Source organism: Acinonyx jubatus, chromosome E4 (genome assembly GCF_027475565.1).
Source record: "Acinonyx jubatus isolate Ajub_Pintada_27869175 chromosome E4, VMU_Ajub_asm_v1.0, whole genome shotgun sequence".
Classification (NCBI taxonomy): Eukaryota; Metazoa; Chordata; class Mammalia; order Carnivora; family Felidae; genus Acinonyx; species Acinonyx jubatus.
The window spans coordinates 38,068,515-38,090,447 of NC_069395.1; the positions used below are offsets into that span (position 1 = coordinate 38,068,515).

The 21,933-nt window shown below is 40.5% G+C and overlaps 2 protein-coding genes across 4 annotated transcripts in view; one reads left to right on the forward strand and one right to left on the reverse strand.

The window, feature by feature from the left end:
* Positions 1–3,895, reverse strand: part of SPATA45 (spermatogenesis associated 45) — a 34,175-nt gene extending 30,280 nt beyond the window's left edge. Inside the window, exon 1 of one of the 2 annotated variants that reach the window (XM_027074471.2) lies at positions 3,745–3,895. The gene's annotated coding sequence lies outside the window, so the exon portion shown is untranslated. Of the gene's footprint in view, positions 1–3,387; positions 3,609–3,744 lie in introns of those variants that run through there. The other variant, XM_027074472.2, reaches the window with a different exon arrangement.
* A 74-nt stretch (positions 3,896–3,969) lies between these two features.
* Positions 3,970–21,933, forward strand: part of FLVCR1 (FLVCR heme transporter 1) — a 44,525-nt gene continuing 26,561 nt past the window's right edge. Inside the window, exons 1-3 of one of the 2 annotated variants that reach the window (XM_053208754.1) lie at positions 3,970–4,877; positions 10,007–10,151; positions 15,751–15,891. In XM_053208754.1, the coding sequence (XP_053064729.1) occupies positions 4,140–4,877; positions 10,007–10,151; positions 15,751–15,891 (1,024 nt within the window). In that variant the 5' untranslated portion in view covers positions 3,970–4,139. The remainder of the gene's footprint in view (positions 4,878–10,006; positions 10,152–15,750; positions 15,892–21,933) is intronic. The other variant, XM_027074469.2, reaches the window with a different exon arrangement.

A 21,933-nucleotide genomic window follows, 5' to 3' on the forward strand; every position in this document is an offset into this window, starting at 1 on the left:
CACACACACACACACACACACACACACACAATGCCTCAAGGGAAAAAAAAGGTACATAATAGGAGGATTCAGGTTTCCAGCCTCTTCCACCTCTCCTTTCCCAACTTAATCTTTCCACAGACTACAATAGCATAAATTCAGCCACTCGGGTGGATAGAGCACGGTAATGGTGGTATAAACTGAAGGTAAGGCTGCTGAAATCTACCCGCTTCCTCATGAAACATGGTGGATTTTACATCTAATAGCCTTGTTCTGGTTTGCATCTTAGCCTCTTAGACTGCAGGAGACCTTTGCTCAGGAACAGCCACATCACTCTTGATAGCATCTTGGACCTTGGTTCCTGGATGCCATTCACATGTCAGATTGCTCAACTGCTACTTATTCAAATCTCTCTCAGACTTGGCATTCCACACCCATAATGTAGCTCAATCTCCTCTTGACTCCCAGCCAAGTGATGCTCCCAATACTGTCCTCTCTGGCAGAGAGTAAGGTTTATGCTGTTATTCATCCAAATTTATGATATAAAGTATGATCCATGCCTAGCTGGTTAATAAGTATTCAGAGAGAGGAGGCAAGGTTAAGAGTCTGGGATGATACTACAAAGAGATACTGCTGAGTTTTCCCTTTTCTGTAGTCCATTCTTTACTTAGGGAACTTGGTTGAACTAAGCATATGAATTTTGTCTAATCCTTTCTTTGGAAGTATTTTACTTTTCATAAGTCATAGAAACCGAGTGTCAGAAGAAATCTTAGATCTCATATAGTTCAATTTTCTATGGAATTCAGGAATCCTATCCACAGCACACCTCGTCCAATACAGGTACCATCTGTTGTCTAGATATGTCGCATAGTGGCCCATTCAACTGTTGACCACCTCTAATAAGAAATCTATCACTTGTTAGGCCAAGAGTAGTTGGTATACTCCATTGTGTGCTGCCCTTTCATGGCATTCTCAGAGCACCCTCCGGGGAGGAGCTCTACAATTAGGAATTCAGTCTGAGAGAGGTTGGAGTAACTCCAGGGCAATCCAAGCAGGCTTCAATAGGCAAGATGGGATCAAATCTAAGATAACATGAGAACAAGATATAACTCTGAGGAAAGACATGAGTTGATAATAATGGCTTTGGGTAACATTTCCTGGGTATAGTACTGATTACTATAGATCAGAGGTCAGACACTATTTAAGCACTTTATATTTATCAGCCATTTATTTCTCACAACAATTTCATGAATATTGTCTTCATATTCCAGTTGCAGAAACTGAGGTACACTGTAACTAGTCCAAAGTCATGCAGCTGAAAGAGCTAGAATTTGAATCCAGGCCAATTGGATCTGGAGCCTGGACCCTAACCACTATATAAACTACCTTAATAACTGTAATTAAGAATGCCTAAACCATGTGCCAGCCATCATTCACTCATTTATTCCTCATAATAACAATCCTATGAAGTATATACTATCATAAAACAGCTAAGTAATTTGCCCAAGGGTGTGCAGTTAGTGAGTACTGAAGTTGGGATTCAAATCCAGGTAGATTTTCTCCTGGATTTTCTCCTTTTTCTTCTAGAAAAAGCAGATTTTCTAGATCTGCTTTTCTCCACTCCTCTAAACCCTCTTGATGCGATACTCCATGTAGATGGTGACAGGGTCAGATACAGAGCTTTGCCATGGGCAGGGAAGGCAAATGACAAAGTGGGCAAGAGTAGAATAGGTGCCAGATGGTAACAAATGTGGAGGGAAATTAGATACTGACTGTGATCCAGGATGCCCAGAGGACTCTCAACACAGTCCTTCTTGCTAAGGACATAGAGAAGCCAAATCATCTCTAAATAGAAAAAGCCTATATACAATCAGAAAGAATGCCCCCTTACAGAAGTACATTCAGGAAGCTGCCTCCGTGCAGAGAAGGAAGTTACTGTTCCGATCTGGCAGAAGACAAGCTCCAACACACTGGATAATGGAGAAATGAGGCCTAATATAATCTGCCATTTTCTGGTTTCAGGAAGGGAGTGGGACATTTGCAGATATCTGATTATTTACTGTGAACATCTGGAATGAAGGTATGACTGGGACAAGTAAAGAAAGGTCCATTTAAAATTCTACCCGTTGGATTCCCTTTCTAAACAGCTTTGCCATGAGCTATGTAGAAACTTTCATGGTACATGAAGGTATTTAAAAAATGCCTCTGAGTATTGGATAATAAGTCATGCGGAATGTTAAGCAGTGAAATTTGTTTTTTGTTTTTTCCAGAAATCCATAAAATAAACTTCTTAATTAAGACTGAAGTCCTTTGGATTCCATATTTGGTTATTTGTTTGTTCATTCAGAGAACACAGCTCTATAATTTGAAATATTATCTAAATCAATGTTTAGAAAATCATATTTGCAGGGAAATTTGCAAGTCGAAAAAACAGATTCATTTACAAAGCAAGTAATTATTTAAAATACTAAATAGTAATTTGATGCTTGTTAGCTGCACTCATTCAGGAAACAGGAATACATTTTCAGACTTGCCCTCATGGAGCTTACCTTCTAGTGGGGAGGGAGAAAATAACCAGAAAAAAAAAAAGTAAAATATAGGACATTTTAGACAGCGGTAAGCTCTAAGAAGAAAAATTAAGTAGGGAAGGGGACAGAGGAGGAGGAGGGGGAGGAGGAAGAGGAAGAGGAGGGTGGCGACATGTGGCAATTTATATAGCATGGCCAAAAACGATATTAAAATGCACACGGTATTCCTTAAAGTTTAGGATTACATAGTATTTCACCTGTACTGAGAGGTATCTGATGTATATCTGAGGCATAGATCTGATATACACCACCAAAATAACGTTAAGAGGCAAGAGAAGATGTACAGGGTTTTAGGCTTCTAGATAAGCAGCACTTTTCAAGATTAAACCCATAGTGAGACACCTCGGATTTCAATTTCACTTTAATAATGAATATTTGGAGTCTTTCTATTTGTTTTGTTGCAAAATTAGTTTCCTAAACTAGCAGCAGGGCTAACATTTTCTCTAGAAGACTCTCAAGGCTAGGAACGCGTGCTCTTGAGAGCAGGAACTATGTTTCTTTTTTGTTTTTAATTCCCCGGGGCACCACAGTGTCTGGAACATACCGTTCAAAACAAGTTCGGTACCTGGAACCCACTGAACCCACTGAATGTGCATGTCCGGTAAGTGCTAACTACAGAAGGTGGTCCAAGGGAGAATGTTGAGTCACGAAGTCTGCTCAGGCACAGCACCGTTCACCAGCCTCAGTCATCAACAGGGTGTGTGTGTGTGTGTGTGTGTGTGTGTGTGTGTGTGTGTGTGTGTGTGTGTGTGTGTGTGGTGGTGGTTTGGGGGGGGCGGTTCCAACTTCACAAGGGCAGATTTCTGACGAAATCTCTTACTTGGATTGAAACCCTTTCTGGTGTTTTCCCTCTGCCGAGGTGGCACGAACATCTGAAACGTGGTCCTGTCTGATCTAAAGGAAGGGTCCGATCTTGACAGACAGCTGTGCTGGGGCGAGGCCAAATTCGTCCTCTGACTGTGGACCTGGCCGTAGGGGAGCCCCTCTTCGTCTGCCTCTTTGTCTCCGGCGTTTCTGCCTACCCCTTGCTCCCAGTCCCGAGTGGCCGAGTGGCCCAGGCCGCCTCTCACCCTCCCGCGCACCCTTTGCACCTCCTCCCCACCTCCTTCCTCCCTCTCCCCACGTCTGTTACTCGGGGCTACAGCATCCTTCCGGGGAGGAGGACGCCCAGCCTTACCTTCCAGCCCCGCCTTCCGGCTTTCCTCCGGCAAATTTGCTCCCGCCTCCTCCCTCACGGAAGCTCCCCGATTGGCTTACGCGCCGGGAGGCGACTCCCACTGATTGGTCAGCGGGCCGTCACCCGCGGTGACATGACGTTGTTGGGGCGGGCCCTGGCGCAGGGTGACCGCGGGCCTGGAGGCGCTCGAGTACATCTGCTTCGCCTGCGGACTCCGACTGCTCGGGCTGAGGTTCGCGGCTCACACTCGGGCTCACTCTGCCGGGGAAAGGGTCGCATGAGCGGTGGGCCAAGGGGTTGGGGTTGGGGTGCAGGGAGGGCCTCGGGTCCTGGGCCCGGGGTGCGGAGGGGGGAGGAGGGCCGGGGCTCGAGGCGGCGCGGGGGACCCCAGGGACATGGTGAAGCTGAACGATGAGGAGGGGGCAGCGATGGCACCCGGGCACCAGCCCACGAATGGATACCTCCTGGTGCCGGGAGGCGAGCCCCCCGGAAAGGTGAGCGCCGAGCTGCAGAACGGGCCCAAAGCCGGCTGCCTGACCCTGAATGGAGTGTCTCGGGACAGCCTCGCTGCCGCGGCGGAAGCCCTATGCAGGCCGCAGACTCCGTTGGCTCCAGAGGAGGAGACCCAGACTCGGCTGCTGCCCACGGGCCCCGGGGAAGAGACCCCGGGGACCGAGGGCTCCCCGGCTCCCCAGACCGCGCTGTCTGCGCGGCGTTTTGTGGTGCTCCTGATCTTCAGCCTGTACTCGCTGGTGAACGCCTTTCAGTGGATCCAGTACAGTGTCATCAGCAACGTCTTCGAGGGCTTCTACGGCGTCTCCTCCCTGCACATTGACTGGCTGTCCATGGTGTACATGCTGGCCTACGTGCCCCTCATCTTCCCGGCCACGTGGCTGCTGGACACCAGAGGCCTACGGCTCACCGCCTTGCTGGGCTCAGGCCTCAACTGCCTGGGCGCCTGGGTCAAGTGCGCCAGCGTGCAGCAGCATCTCTTCTGGGTCACCATGCTGGGCCAGTGCCTCTGCTCCGTGGCCCAGGTGTTCATTCTCGGCTTGCCCTCCCGCATCGCCTCAGTGTGGTTTGGGCCCAAGGAGGTATCCACGGCTTGTGCCACCGCCGTGCTAGGCAATCAGGTAAGGACTAGGGTGATAGATGAAAATCGGATCCTTAAAGAACCACATAAAGTACTAGGCTGTATGAGCTGAGCATATGGATGGACCCTCAGGAGGCAGTTGTGTATAAATGAAGGAAAGGAGATGTGTAGTCATAAGATAGGAGGCAGTCTTGGATTAAAGAGGACGTTCGATTTATTTGTAAGGATAGAACTTTGAAAAGCGGTTTAAAGTGACCGCCTTATCATCTTGCTTTGAGAATGACCTATAAAATAATGAACTGAACTGGCCCATATAACCCTAACATCATAGAAAACTTGTCAGCGTAGTAAGGAATGAGACTTAGGCAGGTATTAGGGTCACCCCCAGTGTTTTCTTTGTAAAAGAAAGGTGTTGGATTCTGGGAAGTTTGTTCTCATTTTGAGTGAGCAGCTCCTGTCTTATTTTCATTCATTCATTCATTCATTCATTCATTTTAAAATTTTATTTATCTTTTTTAGTAATCTCTACACCCAACGGGGGCCGGAACTCATGACTCCCGAGATCAAGAGTTGCATGCTCTTCCCACAAAGCCAGCCAGGCGCCCCTCCTGTTTAATTTTATATATTAGCAGTCAGCAGAGTGCCTGGCACATGACACTTATAAATGACAGCTAAATAAATGTTCTGGTGGTAAAGACCTCACAACATTCCTGAATCCACTTAGCGATTGTTAACAGTAAGAAAATGCAAGACAGATCACAGATCATGGAACCCGTTGTAAAAGGGTGGCTTATTTTGTCAATTGTTCCTTAAAGTGCTTCCTAGTCCATCTAACACAATAGGTTTAAATTCCAGCAGCATTCCAGTAGCATTACTAAGTGGAATGGTGTGTGTGTGTGTGTGTGTGTGTGTGTGTTGTAGTTGAAGACTGATTCTTTTATTGTTAATACATTTTGCAAGTGGAGTTCTTTGATACTTTCTGTACATTGTATTGAGTGTTCATTCAGCTTGAGTAGAACGTAGTTAAAAGTCTGTAAACCAAGAACTTCACGCAATAAGATTTAGCTAAAAATCTATAAAAAGACTAGCTCTACATGCTTCCTACTTTTTCTTTATTTTCTTTGTCTAAAAGTACAGAAGAAAGGGTAGCTTGAACTGTAGTTGTTGTGTATTCCAAATAATTTATATAACTGATATTTTAGTTGGTTGCTTTCATGTGTTTAGATAGGAACTGTTTTCTTAAAGTATTTTTCATTTACAAAATTATATTCAATATTAATACTTCATTGAGCATGACAGAAATATTAACTCCATATCTGTGGATTATCTGTTTATGAACAATAAATGGAAATGTTTTCCCATAGGCAGATTTTCCCTCTAACATTTAGCACACCTCTGCCTTCTTCCTATAAGGAAGGTGTTCTCGTCCCTCCTGTGGCTCTAGTAGCTGTGAACTTGCTCATGGCCTCCATCTTCAGCCTAAATTGTGGAGTGATCATTCATAATAATATTCAACATTATTGAATAAGAACCTGGCACTATGCTAAGTATTTTACATGCATTGTGTCCTTGAATTTAGTAATGTTAAGGTAGGAACCATTAGTCTCACCATTTTATAGATAAAGAAACTGAGACTTGAAGGGGTAAAATTATTTTCCAAAAGTCACACAGCTAATTGGTGGCAGCATTTATACCTAAGTCCATCTGATTCCAGCATCCTAACTTTTCATTCTCCATCTCTGCTGCCAGGTCTGTAACCTGAGAGACCCTTCAAAAAAAAAATGCTTATTTATTTATTTTTGAGAGAGAGAGCACAAGTAGGGGAGGGGCGGAGAGAGAGAGGGAGACACAGAATCCTAAGCATGCTCCAGGCTCTGAGCTGTCGGCACAAAGCCCGATGCAGGGCTTGAACTCATGAGCTGTGAGATCATGACCTGAGCCAAAATCGGATGCTTAAACTAGTCCAAGGTGCCCCTTGAGAGACTCTTTATTTTGTATTTTTATTTAAAAAAAAAATTAAGTTTATTTATTTATTTTTGAGAGTGGGGGCAGAGAGAGAGGGAGAGAGCAAGAATCCCAAGCAGGCTCCGCACTGTCAGCACAGAGCCTGATGTGGGGCTCGATCGAACTCACAAACCGGGAGATCATGACCTGAGCCAAAAACAGGGGTCAGACACTTAACCGACCAAGCCCCCCAGGCACCCCAAGAGACCCGTTTTAAAACATAGATCAGGGGTGCCTGGACAGCTCAGTCGGTTGGGCATTTGACTTTGGCTCAGGTCATGATCTTGCGGTTTGTAGGTTCAAGCCCCACATCTGGCTCTGTGCTGATACCTCAGAGCCTGGAGCCTGCTTCGGATTCTGTGTCTCCCTCTCTCTCTGTGCTCCAACCCCTCTCGTGCTCTGTCTCTCTCTGTCCCTCAAAGATGAATAAATGTTAAAAAAAAAAAATTTTAAAAAAGAACATAGATCAGATCCTGTCATTGCTCTGCTTTGAACTTGCCAGTGATTTCCCATAATACCTAAAATCTAAACTCTACTCGAAAATGTCTTCTTCTGTTCCTTAAACAACACTAATTTTGGATTTTGTGTAAGGGCCTTTGCAGAAACATTCTCTCTGCCTGGAATGTTCTTCCTCTTAGGGTCACATTGATACATCCTTACTCTCACTTAACTTTCAGTTTAAATTCATTTTAAATATCATTTAGTGGTGTTTCTTGACGATCCCCTTTAGAGTTGCCCAGTCACTCATTACATCCTTATACTATCTCCATATAGCACTTATCACATCTGATATATTTATATGTTTATGTATTCATTGTTATTATTCATTTCCCAAACCCGCCATTAGATTCTAAGTGTCATGAAAATAGGCGTGTGGTCTGAACGTATACAGTTGTATCTCCAGCCTTTAATGCAGTTCCTGGCACATTGTCGTTTTTCTATAAAATTTTGTTGAATACATGAATGAGCTTCAGACTCATATAGATACTGTGGGGCTGAATATTTCCATATGATTCCACCCATCAAAATTTACCTTGTCTTTTAGTTCATTTCTCTTCCCTTCTACTGCTACTGTCTTAGCTTTGGCCACCTGCAGCCCTTACCTAGAGCTTGCTGACTGATTTTCCTATCTGCAACCCTTGCTCTTTTCCTGCTACTCTGCACATTTATCCCCTGTGGTCTTCATAACATGCACATCTGTTCAGGGTACTCCCTTGCCCTCTGCAGTGGCTTCCTTTGCCTTTAGGATAGAATTCAAGCTCTGTAATGTGACAATGTGAGACCCTCCGGATCTGCCTCCTGCCAGCTCCTCTGCTTTGCCTCTGCACACCCACCATTCCTCACATCCACATTCCGTCACTGCTCTGAGGGGAATTGTCCACAACTTGCAGCCTCTCACAAGGTCATGGTCTTTTCCTTCCTCTGTACATGATGGCCCCTTGATTGGGAACACTCTGGTTTCACTTGGCTAATTCCAATTTCTTCTTCAGATCTTAGCTCCTGCAGAAATCTTTTCCTGAACCCCAAGTATATACAAGGTGCTCCTTCAAAGTAGTATCTTAGCTAGAGTGTATACCCCAGCTTGTATACCCAAACTGTATACCCCAGTTTGCCTGGGATGGTCCAGGTATACAGTTGTTCATTAGGCTAATTACTCATGTAGTCCCTTTCACTCTGAATAGTGTCCTTGTTCAGATAATAGATCACATGATCATCCAGGTTTACCTGTCCATCACTGTACTTACCACACTCTATTGTAATTACTTGTTTAATGTCTCTATTGAGCTTTTTGTAAGGGAGCAAATGAAGTATTTGGCGACTATTAGTGTCTGCCTCAGGTGCCTTTTGGAAACCTGTCTTGGGCCCTTCCTCCTCACCTTCACCCCTGAAAGAATCTATCTTTCTCTGTTGAGCTCCCTTAATACTTTGATTTTATTTGTTTCATTGTGATTATCATATTCAACCTTACGTTTTTCTTACTGCAGTGAAATTCATATTGCATAAAATTAACCATCTTAAAGTATAGCTCAATGGTATTTAGTACATTCCCAGTGTTGTACAACCATCACCTCCCTCTAGTTCCAAAACATTTTTATCTCCCCTCAAAGAAGACCCAATACCCACTTAGCAGTTACTCCTCACTCCCTGTTGCTTCTTTCCCCTGGTAACCACTAATTTGCTTTCTCTCTCTATAGATTCACCTGTTCTAGACATAGCATGTAAATGGAATCATACAATATGTGACCTTTTATTTCTGGCTTCTTTCACTTAGGATGTTTTCAAAGTTCATCCATGTTGTAGCATATATTAGTACTTCATTCTTTTTATGGCCAAATAATCTTTCATTGTATGGACATACCACATTTTGTGTATCCATTCATCTGCTGATAGACATATGGGTTGTTTCCACCTTCTGACTATTGCAGTAGGGTGCTATGAATATTCATGTATAATATTTGATATTTGTTTGAGTACCTGTTTTCAGTTTTTTCCACACTGGCGGCACTATTTTACAATCCTACTAACAGTGTACAAGGGTTGTAATTTTTCCACGTCTTGCCAATGTTTGTTATTTTCCAATTTTTTGTTTGTTTGTTTATTACTGCCATCCTTGTGGGTAAGAAATGGTATCTCGTTATGGTGTTGATTTGCATTTCCCTACTAATTAACTTACGTTGAACATTTTTCTTCACGTGTTTGTTGAACATTTATATAGATCTTCTTTGGAAAAATGTGTATTCAAGTCCTTTGCCCATTTTTGAATTGGTTATCTGTCTTTTTGCTGTCGAGTTGTGAGAGTTCTCTATGTATTCTGGATAGTAGACCCTTCTTAGATATACGATTTGCAAATATTTTCTCCCATTCTATACATCATCTTTTCTCAGCCTTATGCTGCATATTCTTATTCCCCTTTTTGATTGTAAGCATCTAACGGGTAAGGACTGTACCTTATACATCTTTACAGCAGACTCATTCAGATAGTAGGAGTTTGTTGAATAGGAAAGACATTTGTCAGCACTTACCCTTTCACATTAGAACATGGTGCTTTAGGGTTTACACCTGACACCTCAAATACTGGCTGTCTTCTCTATGTTGTAATAATTGCCAGTTTGTCCTTTTTTTCTCTTATACTAATGGCTATTAACAGGGTTATTTATTTTACAGCTTGGAGCTGCCATTGGCTTTTTGTTGCCACCAGTTTTAGTGCCCAACACGCAGAATAACACAGATCTTCTGGCCTGTAATATCAGCACCATGTTTTATGGAACATCATCTGTTGCCACGTTTTTATGTTTTTTAACAATAATTGGTGAGTGAATTTTTTCCCCTATTGCTTAAATAGATAAATGCATGACAAACACATGAAAATAAAAATACCTAACCCTCAACATTTGTATGCTAATATCTCCAGTGCCATTTGCTTGTTTCATTCTTGCTGTTGCCCTTGTTCAGATAACGAACGCTACAACTCTAGGGATATGTTATGGTCGGCTACATCTCTTTAAATATTGTAAAGGTTTGAACACTAATTCATCTAATTTACCTCCCTACTAACTTTTCTTCCCTGATGACTGTTGTTGCAAACATATTAGCTGCCTCCTCTTTGCATACTCCTCTACGTGTTCTGCATCTTATGCTAACATAGCCAGGAAAAAGTTCTTCTCATGCTTTAAATGATGCAAATAGGCTACAACTTTTTTTTTTTTTAACGATAAATCCCTCCAAGGATCCCCATTTTAACAATTAACTGGATCTGAAAATGTTGACCGGTGCACGATCCTGGGCAGCAGCAAGCTGTTCAGCAGAATCTCAGACCGGCAACCGTCTGCTTGTTAGGCCACTCCAGCAAAGCCCTGCTGCCTCCAGTCGTCACTGAGTCCTCTCGTCTGGGCCTGTCTCTTGAAGCAGTCAGTCAAAATCAGCTGCAAGCAGCCATCAGCAGTTTGGAAGAAGGTTTGGGAAGGTCTGCTTTTTAAAGTTTATTTTTATTTTTTTAATTAAACTTTTAAATTTTAATTTAATTTTTTTAGAGAGAGAGAGGGAAAGAGAATGAGCAGGGGAGGGGCAGAGAGAGAGAGAGAGAGAGAGAGAGAGAGAGAGAGAGAGAGAGAGAAAGAGAAAATCCCAAGCAGGCTCCACACTCAGCATGGAGCCGATGCGGGGCTCGATCCCACGACCCTTGGATCATGACCTGAGCCGAAATCAAGAGTCAATGCTTAACCGGCTGAGCCACCCAGGTGCTCCTAAAGTTTATTTTTAATGGGAAACAATTTTGATTTCAGGCAAAAGGATAGGTTTTTTAAGTAATATGTTTGCTAATATAACTATAATATTGCCCTTTGGGCACTCAGTATTGTTTAAGACTCAGTATGTCTTAAATTGATTTGAAGAAGAAAGCAACTTTAAAGTAAAAAGGCCATCTTTTAATCATTAACATTTACATCAAGTTGCATTATAGCTGGAGTTTTAAAATTTATAGATTAATTTTTACCACGGCTATAATAGTAATGAAAAATTCAAATTTTGTGATCTCCAGATATGAAATCTTTAGTTTTCAAAGAAATGTAGGCTGAAGACAGTTTTGATAGAGACTGCCTCTATAGGTGAACTGTCCATATATTTAATCTCCCAAAGATAATGAACAAAATACTCTCTTGGTAGCATATAAAGTATGCTGACACGTCCAACCTACTTACGGTTGGTTTTTATGTTTCAGTTAGGGAGTGACACATTTGCCCTGTACAGACTACTGAAAAAGGACAAATTATCCCTGTACTATTTTAGCAATTTAACAAAGATATAAACAAAATCTACAGTTGGCCCTCCAACAACATGGGTTTGAACTTCACAGGCCCACTTATACGTGGGTTTTTTATAGTCCTATAAATGTATTTTCTCTTCCTTATGATTTTCTTAGTAACATGTTCTTTTCTCTAGCTTGCTTTATTTTAAGAATACCAGGGGCGCCTGGGTGGCTCAGCTGGTTGAGCGTCCAGCTCTTGATGTTGGCTCAGGTCATGATCTCGTGGTCGTGCGATGGAGCCCTACATCGGGCTCTGCACTGAGCATGGAGCCTTCTTGGAACTCTCTCTCTCCCTCTGCCCCTCTCCCCTACTTGCTCTCTGGTCAGCAGTAAGCTATTAGTTATTAAGTTTGGGGGGAGTCAGAAGTCATTCATGAATTTTCAACTGTGTAGGGGATTGGTGCCCCAAACCCCCACATTGTTCGGGGTTAACTGTTTATTTTTTAAAAACAAACTCTTAAGTCTACTTTTCTGGTAGCTGTATTTGATTTGCTAAATGAAATGTAGTTTATATACATTGTGCATAAATGGATCCTCTGTTAGCACTAGGGATTATTAAAAATGTAAAACCCTCTTTCCTTTGATTGCTTGTGTTATCTTCACATCAGTTCTGGTTTTCCTTTTTCTATTGTCTTCAGTTGCTTGTCTCTTCGGAAGAAGTGAGAGAACAGGTTCTATAGGTGATATCTATACATATGAAATTATGTGTATGACGCATATGTGTTTAAGCATATCTATATGAGATGCTACAAAGATAAGATACTTATTTGTCAAGGAAGGGGACAAAAAGGCAATAATAATAGGTGTGACCGTTGACATGGCACCCTGTGTTATTTGAGAAATTAAGAGACCTATTCATGTACATTATTGCTTATTTATATACTCATGGTCTGAATAGACAGTGGAAATGGAGCAGGGAAAAAAGGACTCACTGTCAAATTTTGCTTGGTGACCTGTAATCTTAATGTTATGATGCCAAGCATAGAATAAATGCAAGATAATTTACAGTTGTGACCTGAAAGTCTCAGGTTGAAATTGTGATACTTAAACAAAAAATGTACTTATTTTTCTTATTCCCAAATATTTGTGATTGAGGGAGATATGGGCTATTTTTAAAATCCCTACTCAAATGTCCTTAATCACTAAGGGACAGTCCTACTTCCCTCGAAATTCTACCCATAAATACTTTGGAAGCCCAACCAAATCTGGTAAAGTAATTTGGCTTTGCTGATGCTTCTCAGCAACGTGTCATATACTGAATTGGTATTCAGCAGTCTTTCAAAAATGCTATCTTGAGGCTTCATGCCATGTAACCCTCCTGCCTTCCCTCATGGAACTTACATGTGAATGTAATCCGTCTAGCATTTCTAGGAATTAACCCAAGCCTTCCACTGAATTGCACACTAATACCTCATTCTTCACACCCCACATGATTATACCCTCTAACATGTGGTTGTTTGGTAAGTACCGAACGTGTTTAAAGGCACGTTACATGCTGTATCCTTCAGTCTTCACAGCCGTATGAGGATGGTACTATTATCATTCCCATTTTATAGATGAGGAAAGTGAGGCACAGGACGTAAGAGAATTTAACCTATCCATGGTCACAGTAAATACTGAAGGTGAAATTTGCACCCAGGTACCCTAAGTCCATATTTAAAATGTTATGTATAAAAATAGGTCATTTTAATTTTTATTTAGTTTTGTTTTTGCTCCACTTCAAATTGCTCTTATATAAGTGGTGATGCTGTTGTATTTGAAAGCTGTTCTTGTGCAGCACAGCAGTAAACTATATCACTTAACTCAAGTATGTGTGTTAAAATGCTTACCATCCTGATTCACTAACATGAGTGAATGAGAGAAACCAAAAGTAATGACAATCAGCATATTTAATGTTACGGCACTTAAACACATGAATAAAGAACATGTATGCGTAATTTTACTTTTGATTCTTATGTTCAGGATATTTATATATAGGCTGCTATTATAAACTTTTAACAGAAATATGTTTCACCCAGGCTATGAGAATTTCAAGCCCCTGAGATAAAGTCTCTGACTTCTTAAAAATAAATATTCTTCAAAAAGACAATGTATTTTGTGTAGCATTCAATAATTACAAAATTATTTTGCAAATGTCACATAATCCTCATAGCAGCTTGTTGTTATTTCCATTTTATGAATGAGAAATCTATAGTTGAGAGACAGGAATTGACTTCTTCAGAGTTATACAAAATATGAGGCAGAGCCAGTATTCAAACCTTTACATGTCTTCTAATAAGCTAATATGTGTAATGTCTGCTTGAATCAAACAAGGACAAATAATGAAATCAAAAGGTAATGTTATTACCTAATTCCAAAAAGTAGAAGTACTCCTAAACACAATAGATATGCTTATTCATCATGGGAGAAAAAGTTTGAATATGGTGCCCCCCAAATCCTTTGGCTACTTTGGAGAATAACTGCTTTAATAGTTTATTACTATCACTATTATTTATTATTATTATTATTATTAATTATTATTATTATTATGTAAGCTCTGTGCCCAGTGTGGGGCTTGAACTCATGACCCTAAGATCAAGAGTCGCATGTTCTAACAACTGAGCCAGCCAGGTGCCCCGGTAGTTAATCATTTTATTGGCTCACGCTTTTGGTGGGGAGAAGAAAGTAGAAGACTATTGCTTTTTAGTTTTCAAGGGAGAAAGAAAAGCCATATTTCATCATTTGAAAGAATTAGTGCCAAGTGAACAGGGGCGGAGACCCTGTTTTCTGTTCCTCTGTTTCCTTTTCTTCGTATAGAATTAAACCTGACTTTAGTGTATTGTGTAGCTAATACAGGCCTGATTTTATCCAACAGGGCAGTTAATTACCTGAAACTAAACGATAACACGTGTATTCAGGAAATAAATTTAGTAGAGTTGAAGATTAATAAGAATTGTTTTCATTTTGAATTGGAGTTCAAAGCTGAGCCTTTTATACTTACTTTACCAGAGTAAATAAAAACCTAAGAGGCTTAAGACTCACTCAATCCCCATGACTCCCTTGTAAGCATGGTTTTTACATTCTAAAGTTTTGTTTTACAACTGTGTGAGTTGTGTATTACCAATATTAATGAAAAGAGATATCTCCTATCTTAACTAGGACACAAAGAGACTTTCAGGAAAGGACAACAGACGCCCTCCACAGTGCAAGGAGCAGATAGGGTGAACGGAAGAGGAGGGATTGCAACAACTTAAACATTTTATGTCTACCAGTCCAGTCCTCTGACGTAAGCATATTAACCAGTGAATATTCATGAGTATGTCTCCTCTTGAATTAGTTGTGACACCTGTAAAAATAGAAGTCTGTTTTAGTTTGGTTAAGTTTTCAGTATATCGTAATTAACTGATGTTTTGGTGAGCTCTGCTGCCATGAATCCACCTGGGCCTGTTTCAATTCTAGAGGTGTAATTAGATCAGTTGATAAATTTCATATCAAAATTTAAAAGGAAATAGTTAACTAACTCAAGATAATCTTCTAAGAGTCCAATAACAGGGGCGCCTGGGTGGCTCAGTCGGTTAAGCGTCCGACTTCCACTCAGGTCACGATCTTGCGGTCTGTGAGTTCGAGCCCTGCGTCGGGCTCAGGGCTGATGGCTTGGAGCCTGGAGTCTGCTTCAGATTCTGTGTCTCCCTCTCTCTCTGCCCCTCCCCCGTTCATGCTCTGTCTCTCTCTGTCTCAAAAATAAATAAATGTTTAAAAAAAAAAGTTCAATAAACATATCGGTTTGCTTATTTCTGATGTTACCTCCAATTACAAATTGAACTAAATTTAGAAATGGAATTGTTGACTACCTACTATGATAAAAATTAATCTTGCTTAACTGAAAAGGGAATAATCAGTGAGCAAGGTTGTGGCATGTTATTGATGGTTTTGCAGTTAAGTCATGTGAACTGGCCAAAGCTCTGAGTCGTAGTCAGTTTCGGGGGACCAGGAGGACATTCCTCACTTAAAAATCAATGAAACTGAAAGCCTCACTATAAGACTCTCACTACCTCTTTAAATTTAAACTGATTTAGTCCACTCACTAAATACGTGTATTTAATTTCCTTTTCATGTCTGTTTGTAGCATTCAAAGAAAAACCTCAGTATCCGCCAAGTCAGGCTCAAGCAGCTCTTCAAAACAGCCCCCCTGCTGAGTACTCCTATAAGAAATCAATAAGGAACCTATTTAGAAACGTTCCCTTTGTCCTTCTATTGATCACTTATGGTAAGTGGTTTTCTTTTATTTTCTGCGATGTCTCTGTAAACCTTTGAGCATTGTAGATTATTTTCGTTTAATCTAGTGGTTTGAGCTTTAATGAGCTAGGTTTGTTAACTGTAAAAATAATCACGGCACAGTCATAAATTTTGAACTAAAAGTGAAAACTTCAGGATGGATATTCTTACACGTTTTTAAAACAAAAACAAATAATAGATCTCAAATAGACAAATTCTGTCAACTTTTTTGTTTCCACAGAGTATTTTAAGTCCTTTATAAATTACCGTAAGCTTATGGGAAACGTCACCAACAGCTCCCTTCTCTGACCCTGTGCAAACTGGCGTCTGTTTGGACCTACCCAGTCAGGACTAGACACTAATGCGATCACCTTAGCCAGTTCTAACTTGAAAAAGAATTCTCACCCTTCTAGATATTTCAGGACAGCTGACAGATACTCCTGACACTGTGGCCTTGACTGCAGGCACCAACATATTTGCCTCCCTTCAGAGTTTGCTGACAGTTCATTCTTTGTTTTCCTTAAAAACATTTTTTTAATGTTTATTTTTAATGTTTATTTTTGAATGTTTAATGTTTATTTTTATTAATGTTAATGTTATTTTTGAAGACAGAGAGTGAGTGGGGGAGGGACAGAGAGAGAGGGAGAGAGAGAGAGACACAGAATCTGAAGCAGGCTCCAGGCTCCGAGCTGTCAGCACAGAGCCCGACGTGGGGCTCGAACTCAGGAGCCGTGAGATCATGACCTGAGCCAAAGTGGGACGCTTAACTGACCGAGCCACCCAGGTGCCCCTGTTCTTTGTTTCTCATGTTAACTCTGTTTGTATCAACTGCCAACACCCCTTATTTCTGTCTTGTCTTCAGAAGTCACTCACTGCTGTTCTCTTTTTTACATCTTTTTGGGAGTGCACACCCTAGTACATAACTGTTTTACAAGTGGTTAAAAATTATGCCCTCATCTAAACACTCACCCTTTTACCAGGATTACTTCATCTTTTTTTCTTTTTTTTTAGTACAAATTGTTGAACACCAAAGTAGAGCGTTTAGTATGGTGAGTCCCTATGTACCCATCATCACCCAGCTTCAGTGATCAGCATTTCACCATTCTTGCTTTATTTCTTTCCTCTACTTTTTTCCTGGAATATTTTTTAAGCAGATCCCCAGATGTTATGTCATATCATCATTAATGCTTTAGCATGTCATAGTTCCTTTTCTTAATTTTGCTGGTTGCTTCTGTTGGTTAGCTTAACCCTAAAACATGTAACTGGGAAGTAGAGTAAATACAGTGGGTCATTTTTATCTATAAGAACAAATTCGTTTCTGTAGCCTATCATTTTTTTTTAATGTATGAAATTTATTGTCAAATCGGTTTCCATACAACACCCAGTGCTCATCCCAAAAGATGCCCTCTTCAATGCCCATCACCTACCTTCCCCTCCCTCCCGCCCCCCATCAACCCTCAGTTTGTTCTTTTAAGAGTCTCTTATGCTTTGGCTCTCTCCCAACTCTAACCTCTTTTTTTTTTTTTCCTTCCCCCTCCCGCATGGGTTTCTGTTAAGTTTCTCAGGATCCACATAAGAGTGAAAACATATGGCATCTGTCTTTCTCTGTATTGTAGCCTATCATTTAAGGAAGAAAGATTCCTACCTTCTTTTATCTCTCACTGTTTCCCAAGACAAAACTTTCTTTCAGTCCATTTATAACCAACCCCTTGTCACAGACACACACGTACACAAACATGCCTCCACGTGCATATACACTGTTACTACTAGTCTCTGTAATTTTGTGCCATTACTTCTTTTACCTGAAATGTGCTCCTTTTTTCCACTAAGCGATCCTACAAGGGCCAACTTAATGTTTGCCTCACTTATTGTTCATTTTGTTATTCATTTATTTGTTTATTCCATCAGTAATTATCAACATTGACTGTAGAGTAGTGCTCTAGATACTGTGTGGGCTAAAAAGAAGCATAGTATGTGATTTCTTCCCTGAAGAAATTAGAATCCAACTGGGGACGTAATATAAACATCTAAAAAGCGAACAACAGTTTAAGAGTCATTTCTTTTGTAACACATCATTTAGTACTTCCTTGATTATACATAAGTGATAAGGTGAAAATTTTTTATTCTTTTTGAAATTTATAAAGGACTTCCCTATATATTATTTTATCTAACTTTTTTGAGATAGAAATATTATACCTATTTTATAAAGGATCAGAGTTCTCTTTTCTTACTTCTAAATTTTGTTTATTTGTACAAAATTTAGTAGGTTACAAAGGATGCATAGTGCACACAGTATAAAATTCACAAGGTACAAAGGGCGTACAATGAAAAACCAGTCTTCCCCCATCTCTGTGCCCAGGTTACCTCTCTGTTTCCAGGGAGTTCCCCTCCCTGGAGACAATCACTGGTATCATCTGCTTCCTTGTGAGGCTGGTATAACCTTGATACCAAAATCAGACAGGAACAGTGCAAGAAAAGAATTATAGGTCAATTTCACTTATGAAAAAAATGTAAAAATGCAAAATAAAATATTAGCTAAGCTACGTTAGCAATTTATAAAAATGACAATACATCCTGGCCAAGTTTGGTTTAAGAAATGATGTTGTACTAAACTGATTTAGCACTAGAAATTCATGAATATAATTTATTGCAGTAAAAGATCAAAGAGGAAAATTTGCCCAATAGCTGAAGGAAAAGCATTTGATAGAATTCAATACCCGTTGATTAAAGACTTAGCAAACTGCAAAGAAAAATGAACTTTATGAATCTGATAAAGTTTACCTACAAAAACTCTCTACCAGACATCATTCTAAAGGCAGAACTTTAGGAGCAGCAGTATCTTTTAAAACAAGGATGTCTGTGTCATCGCTTTTATTCATCATCCAGCTGGAAGTTCTGGCTGGCTCACTAACACAAAATTTAAAAGTAGATGAGTTGAAAAGAAGAAAGTTGCTATTATTCATAGATAATATGATTATATACACTATAATCAACTATGTTGATTATCAAAAGTCATCAAACTATGGCCTATGAGTCAACTCTGTTGCCTGTTTTTATAAATAAAGTTTTGTTTGTTTACATATTGTCTATTGCTGCTTTTGAGCTGCAAGGGTAGCACTGAGTAGTTGCATAAGAGACCCCAGCACCTGCAAAGCTAAAGATATTTACTGTCTGGCCCTTTGCAGAGAATGTTTACTGACCCCCTGATCTATAAAAATAATGTAAGAGAACCTACAGATAACTATTAAAACTAATAAGAATGAGTTCAGCAAGATTAGTAGATAATCTGACAATGTGAAAATATCAACTACATTCCTCTGTATTTATAGGAGTTGTATTCCTTTTTAAAAAGATGTTTATTTCTTTATTTTGGTGGGTAGAGGGGCAGAGAGAGAGGGAGGGAGAGAATCCCAAGCAGGCTCCACACTCAGGGCGGAGCCCATCCTAGGGCTTTATTCCATGAACCATGAGATCATGACCTGAGCCCAAATCAGGAATCAGATGCTTAAATGAATGCGCCACCAAGGCACCCTGATAAGAATTGTATTCCTATAAAAAGATATTTGTATAACAGCAGGCAACACTATAAGATGTCTAGGAAAAAATCCAACAAAAGAACTTTGTAAGTTAGAAAATTAGAACGCATTAAAAGACAAGAGAAGACCTCAATTAAATGGAGAGCTATGTTTATAGAAGACTTGAGATTATAGTGATGGCAGTTAACATTACAAAACCACTGTATTAATAAATGACATTTGCAGATTTGGATTGACAAAAAAGCCAGATACAGACACTAATTAGGACACAAACAGAATTTACTTGCTGAAGGAATTAGAAAGAAGGGGTTGGGAAAAACCGTGGAGATTAATAATAATCCCCAGGACAGTTGGAAAACTTTCTTGACCTCATAGTCTTCACCAGAGGAGTAAGAGTTAGGGATCATGATTTTGAATGAGTGAGTCACATCACACCTTTTAGCAGTGCACCTGTCTCCCTGCATGTCTAGTATTACATATTGAAAGTTGGAGCAGAGTTGCACATGGGATGGTCTGGATAGGGACTATACTCCTGAGATAGGTTTTCAGGATTATATACAATATCCAAAACTTAGGAACCAAATAGTCCAAGCTAACATTGTTTTTGAGGTAGGGCTATTTGGAGAAAATTGTATCCCTTACTATGCCAACTATTGCTACTTGCTATCTGAAACTCAGAAAAATAATATATTCTAGGCTCAGATAACAATATCTCTTGCTATTATAATTCTTATCCAGACTGTTGCTGTCCTTACTCCGGTCTGGAATAGATTCAAGATCCCATAGGATACAGCGCAGTAGAGGACCCCCAGGCCAGAGCACAGGCCTTCTTTGTTTTCCTTGGCCTCTCCAGGCTAACCTAGCTGGGTCCCTATATATTCCTGAACTCAATGGGACATGAGCAACAAAGGCCAGTTACTCAGGGTTTTTTGATATGATCTTTAGATAGCTATAGGTCTCATTTTGCAATCTTCTGTATACACAGGGTTTGTAATGGAACTTGACTACTTCTAAAATTCCTGTGAGAGAAGTAAGGGCCAAGAGCAAAGATAATTTCATTGAAGACCAAGTTGAGGGCGCATTCTTATATCAGGACATATAAAACAATGATTATTAAGATGCCATGTAAAATCAAGGGACAGACCATTAGGTTACCGCAACAGAGTAGAGATCCCAGCGATCTACCCCTGTGTCTGTTTGCAGGCTAGGTTGTATTGTAGCAATGAAGTTCTGCCAAAAAAACCTCAGTGGCGTAACACATCAAAAATGTATTTATTGCCAATACTACATGTCCATTGTGAATTGGCAGCAAGGCTCTGCTCATCAGTTAACTCAGGGATCCAGGATGACATCTTGGCACAGGCTGTTGTGATTACTAGGACAGCAAATGGGTAACGTCACTTTTGCTCACATTTAAAGTCATATGGCCATGGCACTAGGTACCTGGAAGGAAAAAAACCACTACACAGTGATCCTCCCTTGTGCCTAGTTTCCTCTTCTGTGGTTTCAGTTACCCGCGATCAACCGCAGTCAGGAAGCAGGGGCAACTCCTTCTGGCCTGTCCACAGAAGCTCAGCGGTAGCCTGACACTCCGTCACACCATGTCGTTCACCTCACTTCATCTCGTCACATACACACTTTGTCTTTAATCCACAGTAAGGTGAAAACAGTACAATAAGATTTTGAGAGAGACCACATTCACATAGCTTCTATTACTGTATATTGTTATAATTGTTCTGTTCTTTTATTAGGTACTGTTGTTAATCTCTTACTCTGCCAATTTATAAATTAAACTTTAATATAGGTGTGTATGTATGTATAGGAAAAAACAGTATGCGTAGGGTTGGTGCCCTCTGCAGTTCCAGGCATCCACCGGGGGCTTGGAACGTATCCCCTGCACACAAGAGAGGACTGCTGTATTTGCAGTCATCTCCAATGACTAGAAGGTGCATATATGAAAACTAGATGTTTGGTACAAGAGAAACTATACAGCGAATTGTCCTGGGATAATTGAGCAATAAAGTCAAATTAGCTCTCTATGTCATACCATGAACAAAAAATGAATCGCAGTGGGTTAAAGACCAAAGGGTAAAAATTAGAACTTTAAAGTTTTAGAAGCACATGTTTTAGAAACTGGCTTTAGTATTCTTAAAAAGAATCTCTCATGTAAAAAACACAAGGGCACCTGGCTGGCTCGCAGAACATGCAGCTTTTGATCTCGAGGTTGTGAGTATCAAGTCCCACGTTGGGTATAAAGAGTGCTTAAAAATAAAATCTTGGGGCATCAGGGTGGCTCAGTCAGTTGAGCATCCAACTCTTGACTTCGGCTCAGGTCATGATTCTAGGGTTGTGGGATCAAGCTGCATGTTGAGCTCTGCACTGAGCATGGAGCCTGCTTAAGATTCTCTCTCTCTCTCTCTCTCTCTCTCTCTCTCTCTCTCTCTCTCTCTCCCCCTCCTTCTGCCCCTCTCCCCCACTTAGACTTCCTCTCTCTCTAA